The sequence below is a fragment of the Triticum urartu genome, chromosome 6 (assembly GCF_003073215.2).
Source record: "Triticum urartu cultivar G1812 chromosome 6, Tu2.1, whole genome shotgun sequence".
Classification (NCBI taxonomy): Eukaryota; Viridiplantae; Streptophyta; class Magnoliopsida; order Poales; family Poaceae; genus Triticum; species Triticum urartu.
The window spans coordinates 532,212,181-532,221,721 of record NC_053027.1 but is presented as its reverse complement, the minus strand read 5'-3'; the positions used below and the strand labels follow the sequence as shown (position 1 = coordinate 532,221,721).

General features: G+C 48.0%; 1 protein-coding gene across 1 annotated transcript; it reads right to left on the bottom strand.

Annotated features, from left to right (window-relative positions):
* Positions 1-6,541: 6,541 nt before the first annotated feature.
* On the bottom strand, positions 6,542-9,177 carry LOC125514945 (subtilisin-like protease SBT1.4). The gene has a single exon (XM_048680319.1). It carries the CDS (start codon positions 9,018-9,020, stop codon positions 6,666-6,668), a length of 2,355 nt encoding a protein of 784 aa, XP_048536276.1. The 5' UTR covers positions 9,021-9,177; the 3' UTR covers positions 6,542-6,665.
* Between the last annotated feature and the right edge of the window lie 364 nt (positions 9,178-9,541).

The following is a 9,541-nucleotide window of genomic DNA, read 5'->3' as shown; positions in this document are numbered from 1 at the left end:
AGTCTGCCCACACATTTTGTATGGTGTATAAGAGGAACAGCCCACACACCTACGTGTGGGCAAAAACAAGTAATGCCCACACACCTCCTTTTTTTCCCTCCCGATCCCTCTCACACGCGTGCGTGTGGGCGAAATAGATAACGCCCACACGCCCCGTACGTCAGGCCTCGTACCTCGTGGTCCCGCACGTCCCGCATGACAGTCATCGCGCGCCCTCAGTTGCCATGGTCCAGACCCCCGTCCATGTTCGTTTAACTGCAATTGCCATGTCGCTGAACTACGGTTGCCATGTCGGACAACTACAGTTGCCATGGTTGCTCAACTGCGGTTGCCATCTCATGTCAAAAGTTCCAAATGCCATTTTTGGGCAACTGCAGCTGTTGCCATGTATGGTCTAGTTTACTATAGTTGCCATGATTTGAAAACGTTAGGAGTTTGCCACCTGCTAACACTAGGCAGTTGCCATGTATGATCTGGTTTTACTACAGTTGCCATGATTTGAAAACCTTAGGAGTTGCCACCTACTAACACTAGGCAGTTGCCGTGTAGCGCTACAAAAAGACATGACAAAACAACATGTTCGGATAAAAAGAGAGAGTTGCCATCTGCTTACAAGCACACTAGGGCAGCTGCTGTGTGCCCTGCAAAAAACATGGCAACTGACATGTTCGGGTAAAAAAAGAGAGAGTTGCCACCTGCTTATAAAGCACACTAGGGCAGTTGCCATGTACACTGCAAAACACATGGAAAGTGGCAACTGGGGTGTGGGAGATGAGACGGGCGTGTGGGCGAGATGGCAAATGCCCACACACCAGCCCTTGTGCGTGAGTGGAAAGTGGCGTGTGGGTGAACTGCTGAACGCCCACACACCAGCCCCTCCCGTGTGATGAAACGGCCGTGTGGGCGACCGGGTGAATGCCCACACACCAGCCCAGTCCTGCGTGGCACTAGAAACATGCCAAGATTTATGCGCTTACAAACGGACGCGGATCCACGCGTGTGGGCGAGATGCAAACGCCCACACGTGTGGTCGTTAGACTTTTCGTAGAATATAATAGGACCAAAGAAACATGCGTACAGAATTTTCCGTCGCTCGAAACTGCATATCAAAAGGAACATAAATGCAAATAAGAGAGATTTAATTTTGTGCATACATGCCACCAAAAAATCAATTACTCCCTCCTTCCATCTATATAGGGCCTAATGCGTTTTTTAAGACTAACTTTGACCAAATGTTAGAGCAATAATATATGACATGCAACTTACACAAAGCACATCATCAAATTCGTATGTGAAAGGAGCTTTCAATGATATAATTTTCACATTATGCATGTCATCTAGTATTAATTTTATCAATAGTCAAAGACGGTCTTAAAAAACGTATTAGGTCCTATATAGATGAAAGGAGGGAGTACTTTCTTACCGTTTGCTATTTTCAGACGCAATTCGGCTTTGTTTCTGTAACTCGATGAAATAGCTATGCGGTGTCATCCGGCATGGATCCTCGAGAAGCTTGGAGCGTGAGCAACAATGCTGTAGACAAATGAAAGTACTCCCTCCTTTCCGGTTTATACGGCTCAATTCAAAAATCTCATCAACCAAGGTAGATGATGAGTGGTGGAATATTTTTTGTAGTTTGCAAAAGCACCCAATTAATCCTCTTCTTTTCCTTAAAAAATATGTTTACGAATGCATTAATTGCAATACATGCATGCATAAAGTGCATGCATTGGTCAGTTTTCTCTTAATCCTTGCATGCAATAATTTAATGCACCTTAAAGTCTGAACATGTGATGGGGAACAATCAAATTGAGTCTTATAAAATAGAAAAACTAAAATTTTGAGATAAGCTCTATAAACCAGAAAGGAGGGAGTATTAAACTTCCATATACCCATGAGGAGTATTTTGTTTCCAGCTGAAAGCCATTGTATCACAACAACAAGAAGAAACCCATATATGGCTATGCTGAACGGCATCACATTAACCATATCAGTAGCTTGACATGGTACATCTTTTGTATAGACTAAACTGTTAGCAACTTAAGATATTATAAATAAAAAAATCTTAGCATCTACGTAAAAGGAAGAAGCTATATTTGTGCAACAACGTGTTCATTAATTAGATCGCACCGTACATCCCAACAACTACGGGTTAGTTCGCCCTAATTCCTCGAACCAATGAAACTCTAGGGAAGAAACGAGACGGATTAGTTATTGCCACTGGGAAAGGATGAGAAGAGGGGCTTAATTACCTTGCACTGGAACCTCCCAACACCATCGGAGAGCAACCGCGAGTGGCCTGGGCACCCGGGGAAGGACACCTGCGGGATTGATCGCCCAAGAAATTGACCTGCGGATCTGAGCAACAATGAGGCCATTGTATTGCGCGGGCGATGTGATCAAACTGGCGGCGTGGCTGGCGTATAAACCTAGTAGGGTTTCCAGTTTTCCACAAGCGGACTCGCTACAAAAAGCACACCGCCGCACGGGAAATATCCTTTGACTCCCGCATGTATATACACCCTATATGGGGTATTTCTTTTAAATAATTAAACAAAAAGTCAAAGTACTTCAAAAGTATTTTTAGAGTAAACTTGACTTACTTGCGCATTAGTATATCAATTTTCGCAAAAAATAAAACTACATTGGCTTCACAGCAAAAAAGACAAAAATTATTTGCTATTATAGGTCACTATTCATGCTATATTGACCAAAAATTTGTCTTTTTTGAAAAGAAGTCAAAGAGAAATTTTCTTGTTGTGGAACTTTTATCACTAGTACAATGAAAGGTCAAGTTTATTTCAAAAATATTTTCAGAATTTTTTGACTTTTATTGAATTGCTAAAAAAAATCTTATATAGGGTACATATGTACCCAGGAACCAAAAGTTCCCCTCCACCGCCGCATGCGGTATTCTTCCTTAGCGCCGCGTCGCAGGCCCGACAGTTTATGGACCAGAGCAAGAACGAGGCCCAGCTACCCGCTTTCGATGTGTCGTTTCTGTGCTGGCCCATTTTAGCGCGTTCGCTCGATCGCACGGTTGCTGCTGGATTTTCTTCGGTTTTGACCATTTTTTCTTCGACTTTCTCTGTTTTCTCTTATTGCCTTGGCTTAAATTTGTATATAAAGTATTTGAATTTGACGAACATATTATTTTGAAACATGTGAACATTGTTTTGAGAATACCAGCTACATTTTTCTGAATCGCATGAAACATTTTTAATTATTCATACATTTTACATTGCATAATTTATTTTTAAAAATCACATACCTATTTTTTGTACTGTGTGAACCTTTCTTGAATCTCACAAACATTTTTTTTCAAATGGTACCAACATTTTCCAAAATCACACGAACATTTTCTTAACAATACAGAAACATTTCTCCAAAACTAAAGTAAATTTTAATCAAATATGTGTATTTACAATATCTTTAAAATACAAACAAAATTAGAAAAATAAAAAATATGAGAGAAAAAAAAACATAGTGAAGAAAATAAAAAAACAGAGCTCCTTCAAGCGACGAGGATATACCTCTCGTAACAAGCGACGTATAGCCGCGCCCTCGAAGGGTCTAGCCTGGCAAATCCTAGTGACACCTGCAGGCGTCAACTAGGCAAGGCCACACTCACAGCAAGCGAGGTGGTCCGACCTTTGTTCGCATGCGGTCTTTAGACTAGTCACAGTCAGAAGTAATTTAGAGTAGTAAGTACTAGTCTATGTTACTATCTTCATAGTGGGTACCTAACATATGTGTTGTGTCATACATCACTTCATTTATTAGGTTATAGAGTCATTTTTTCTTGATATGCGTGATGTTATAGTAACTAGATATGTTAGTACGACATGTCTCTCTCTTTCTTCATTAATTACATGCTACATCATCTATTTTGCCTAGATAATTATGATGTTACCATCTATATTACTCCCACTGTGGATAGTCTTATTACGATTTTGTTTCCTTTTTTCTTGTTTTGGTTTTTGTTTTAGCTTTTTGTAATTTTGTTTTTATAGTTATCATCCAGATATGGTTTTTCTTCTGATTTTTTCTTTCGATAGTTTTCACTTTTTATTATCTATATTTTTTGTACTGATGTGTGCTCCCAATTGTCGTGAACCCGGCGAAAGAGCCATGCAGCGCATTCTCCTACTATCTTCTGCTCACATGTCATCGTTGGGCAACGTCAAGCTGCACATTGGCCTCGGCGTTCAACCTACAACAGGCCGGCTACGGGAGAGAAATGAAGAACCGATGTGCCGCGCTTGCTGCTTCCGCCAAGACCTGCCACGCCCTAGTACAATGCTGACATGTCATGCCCCGCCGACAGCGTGCCGTGCAATAATGTCACCCCATGCGCCGACGAGCACGTCCGTCGCTGCACGGGGCGTAGCTTGTGCCACAGCGTTACACTTGCAAGATTACTATTTGGTTTTCTCAGTTATCTCATCTCACGAGTAATGCTAAACATATAAAGAATTATATGCAATTGCACACTGACTAGAATTCTTTCTTTCTAACTAATCACTCTCATTCTGATTTTCACGGGGATGGACCCCTCCTTCCCCTTAATCTCCAATCAAAACCCACCTATTTGTAAAACCCGTGTAAATCTATGTATGTGTAGCATTACTCGTGCTCAAACTGCATGTCCGTTATTTCTCCTCCTGTAACATCGGCTCGTTTTCTTGCTCCATGTCAATCGTCTTCCTTTTCTAGCCTGCTACACTGCATGCGGGCCCTGCCGCCAGCTCAGAGTTCTACCCTAACTATTGCCCCCCATTTGCAGTATCATTCTTCCAATTAAGCACAACAACACGTCAACACAGCACCTGAATGCACCAGGGGTGTGTGCTCTGGATTGGAGACATGCCCTTGTGTGACAATTCTCAGCTCTACATATATAATTGAGTCTTTAAGAAACACATGATGCATATAAAATACTTCCTCCATCTCAAAATAAATGACTCAATTTTATACTAACTTTAAGGAAGGACTAGCGATAAGAGATTTCATTGCTCCTCCAATAAATATTTTTGTCTGAACCAAATACAAAAAAGGCGGTTGCAATAGGAACTATGAAATAGGGGAAATTCGGTTGGTACCACCAACTAACTCGAATATTCGAAGATTGTCACAATTTCACGAATTCAGTTTGTGCCAACAACGAATGCGAATAAATTAGATGTATACTCTTGGCCAGGCCTCGTTTTCACCTCCCATGACCCAATTTCCTCCTCTTGGGGACACACCACTTGACATGTCAACCGTGTCAATGTGAAGAACCTATTGACAATGAACTCCGTTGTAGGCCCCATGGTTGACGAGACAGCAGAGAACAACGGTAGTGCTTGACTGTGGCACATCATTAAACATTCTCATATTCACACACCACACATGCTTGCCTTGAATTCGGGCGACCGACTGTTACTTCTCCCACGACCTACTCGAGACGCCAACGACCTATAACTACTACCCTCCCCGGGATTCGCCCCATTACCCACCTTCCCCGCCCACTCTACTCACATGCCATAAAATCCCCTCCAACGCTTTCCCTAGCCCTCTCTACTCGCATGCCATTAAAAAGTTCATCAATGTCGGTTGCTAGGGGAAACGACTAAAAGAAGAAATTAAACTAAGTATTAAAGAAAATGGAAAACAAATACTAAACTAAACAGAGAAAATAAACTAGACAAACAAGCGTGTTTTAGATGAGAACGCGCCAGTTAGGTGCGGTTCCGTTCGGCTCCGGCATAGAATGGATTTAAGCTTTTTGATCAACCGCACATACGGCTAAGTCAGTACCTGCATTATAGGATACATGCAATCTACAAATGGGCATTGGTCCCTCACATAACATTGTCTCTCAAGTAGCACAATGTTGAGACATCTCAATTGTCCTACTTCCCATCCCATACATGTGGCGGCTAACAGAAAGACATTAAGGTCACGAAGGTCGGAGCGAAGGCTATGGACAACTACGACTCGTAGAGTAGTTGTGTTCCCCTCAAGATATCAACATCTATCACCTGGAGGTTCTCGGTTTGTACAATTCTCTATCAACTTCATGTGTAGCCTAAGGAGTTGAACGTCTCCAACTACATCGATGGATCGGACATCTCCAGTCACTTAATTACAATAATGGTAAATAAAACACGAAGAAGACACACATAAATAAAAAACACATATCAAATAACTGCTTACTAAACGACCGACCCATAGCTAACAATTACTCAAATAACATCACATATAAAGGGGGTTCATTTTCATGGAATGACCTTATTCCCCTTTAGTTCATTTTCTTGTTTTTTATAAAAAAATATTGCTGATGCTTGATTTACTAATACTAATACATTTACAGTTTTGCTAGAACTCACCTAGATGAGATATAATTTGGTCTCATTCACCTTTTATAGTTATTGAATGTGATGCTATAAAATGCGTGTGTGCTGACGTGGGTTGTATCTGTTTTTGTTTTCAAGGTGAATGAGACCAAATTATATTTCATGTAAACGAGTTCTAGGCAATCGCATAAATTTAACAGTTAGGTAGTTGTACATGAGACTTTTCTTCGAAACCAAATATTAGACGTCTTGATTCACTGATGCCACCACATGAACTGAAACTTACAACAAATGACATAAACTCTCACACTACACTGATCGCATTCACATCTCCACAACCTGGCTCGTCGGCCAAGTGATGGCGATGGGGCTTGTCACCGTGTGCTCGCCGTCGCTCCACTCAATCGAGCCAAAGGTGTACTTCCCCGTGACGCTCCCGCCGATTTCCCGTGCGAAGGTGACGGCATATCCTTGCGTCTTCTGCGTCGCACTGAACCGCAGCGTCTCGGGGCTCACCGTGACGAGCACGCCGTCAGGCGCGGTGATCTTGGCCCGGTACGTAGTCGTAGCGTCGCCGCCGACGTTGCGCACGACGCGGCGCTGCGTGACGGCCGCCTTTTTTTTGTTCGATGTGATCACCACGGAGAAAGCCGGGTAGTTGTGGTCGCCCACGGAGGAGCCCGCGCGCGTCGAGCAGCTGGTGGACGAGCCGAACACGGCGACCTGCTTGGCGGTGTAGCCGAGCGCGCACAGGAAGGTGATGTAGTCCTCCGTGCCGGCGTCGTACACAAGGCCCGGGTCGACGGCGCTGTTGGGGTCGATGTGTCCGGCCCCGCGTGCGAACGGCGTGGACGCCTCGCCGGTGGACATGGCACCGATCAGGCCGCCGGCGCTGTCCACGTTTTGCGCGGTTGTCATCAGAGCGGACTTGATCGCGGCGGGGCTCCACTCCGGCCTAGCCTGCCGGAGCAGCGCGACGATGCCGCTCACATGCGGGCATGACATGGACGTGCCGGATATGATGTTGTACTTCACTCGCCTCGTGTCAAAGTCGAGCTCCGACGGCGAGTTGGCGCCCGTCCAAGCGGCGAGGATGTCCACGCCAGGCGCGGTCACGTCCGGCTTGAGGATCTCCGGCGCGCGGAAGTTCGGCCCGCGGCTCGAGAAGGACGCCATTCTAGGAGAAGGAGGCGTCGGGCCGACCACGGTGCCGCGGAAGACGATCGTCGCGGTAGGGGATGTTTGCGTGCGTATGTACTTTTTAATCTTCTCGGCGGCGGCGAATGGGACGTCCGTGGCCGGGTGGACATGGGGGCTGGTGATCACTTGCTCGCCGTCTTCTTTGGCGCCGGTGAGAATTGCTCCGGCGCCACCGGCGAGCTTGACGGCTTGTCCTTTCGCTGCTTGGGCCGTTACACCCAGTTCGCAGAAAACAATCTTCCCGGCTACCTTCGCGGGTTTCAGCTTCCCCTCTTCGCACACTTTGGAGCCCACGTCTCCTCCGTAGACCACTGGTAACTTGGTCGCGCCGAGCGGCTCGCCGGCGTATAGAGTAGTGCCCGTGAAGGTCTCGCCGTTGCCGAGAACGACGTCGCCCGGGAATCGGCGGTTGAGCGTGGACGCGCCGACCGTCAAGATCCACGGCGCGATGTTCACGGCGGTGGAGTCCCCGGGCCCAGAGTTTCCCGCGGAGGCCGAGACGACGATGCCCTTGCTGACGGCGCGGAACGCGCCCACCGCGGTTGTATCGCTGTAAAAGTTGTCGGCCAAGCCGGTGTCGCCGAGCGAGACGGAGATGACGTCGACACGGTCTGTGATGGCCTCGTCAAATGCGGCGAGGATGTCAGAGCCCGCGCATCCTTCGTCCCAGCACGCTTTGTAGACGGCAATGCGCGCGCCCGGGGCCATGCCGACGGCCTTTCCTCCGGCGTAGTCGAAGAAACCGGCGTCCGCGGCAGCAGAGCCGCCGGCGGTGGAGGAGGTGTGGGTGCCATGGCCGTTGGTGTCGAGCGGCGACAACGAGTCCTCGCCGAGGGCACGGCCGCGTGCAGCCTCCAGCCCCTTGTGGAAGAACTTGGCGCCGACGAGTTTGTTGTTGCAGAGCGCGGAGGCGTTGAACGACGGACCCGAGACGCACCCGCCGCGGAACTTGCTGGGCGGCGGCGGCAGCGAGGGGTCGGCGGCGAACGATTTGCGGCCTTCCGGGTAGACGCCGGTGTCGATCACGCCGATGATGACGTCCGTGGCGCCGTTGGAGGCCTTGAGAAGCCCGGAGGACGGCGAGAGGCCGAGGAACGATGGCGTCAGGGTGGTGTGCAGCTGCTGCATCACGTCGGGCACGACGGCGAGCACGGAGCCCGAGGACGCGAGCTGCGCGGCCTGGCGGCCCGTGAGCTGCGCCGCGAAGCCCGTGGCGGCGTGCGCGTAGGAGTAGAGCACCCTAGGCGCCGGGCTGGACAGCTCGACGGGGAGTAGGTCGCGCAAGAACGCACCATACGCCCGCGTGGCCATTAGACCGCGGCGCGGCAGCCGTGGCGCGTGCTCCGCCGCGACGTGCACGATGTAGGAGGACCGGGCCTCCGCCGTCTCGCTCTCCACCTCCGTGGCCGCCATCGCCGCCGCGGCGACGACGAAGCCAAGGAGGACGCACAGGGCCGCGAATGGTCTGAGGAGATCCATTGTCGCTCGCTGCAAGCGGTGTACGCGGTCAGTGGTGCGGTGGCAACAGGGACGGGGAGCACGAATAAGTAGGCAGCGCGGCAGCGCCGGTCACCGTGGCAGCACGCGGAGGGAGTAGCTGCCGTTCCAAACAATTGGCGGTATCCGAATTTCTTAGTGTTTCCACGAGATAAACTCCCACATATTCTAGCACTGCATTATTGCGAGAGGCCGGCAGCGAGGCTCTCGGGTGGTGCTTAGGTTATCTACATTCTTCTTTCAAAATTGGTGTTATCTCATTCCTTGTACGGACGCCAAAAAGAAAATGCATGTTGCCTCCAATTTTCTTGGTGGCTCGTTTCCTTGTAAGAACGCATGACGCCTCCATTTTGTCGTTGGCAAGAAAAATATGGAGCATTGCTCCAATGACATGTTGTCCTTAAACTTATTGTAGTGCTTGTCAACTGATCAACAAGTATTGAATTAGTGGAGGTTAGTTGCCGTTAGTTGTGCACATTTGGCGTATGAGTGAAGGCATCAAA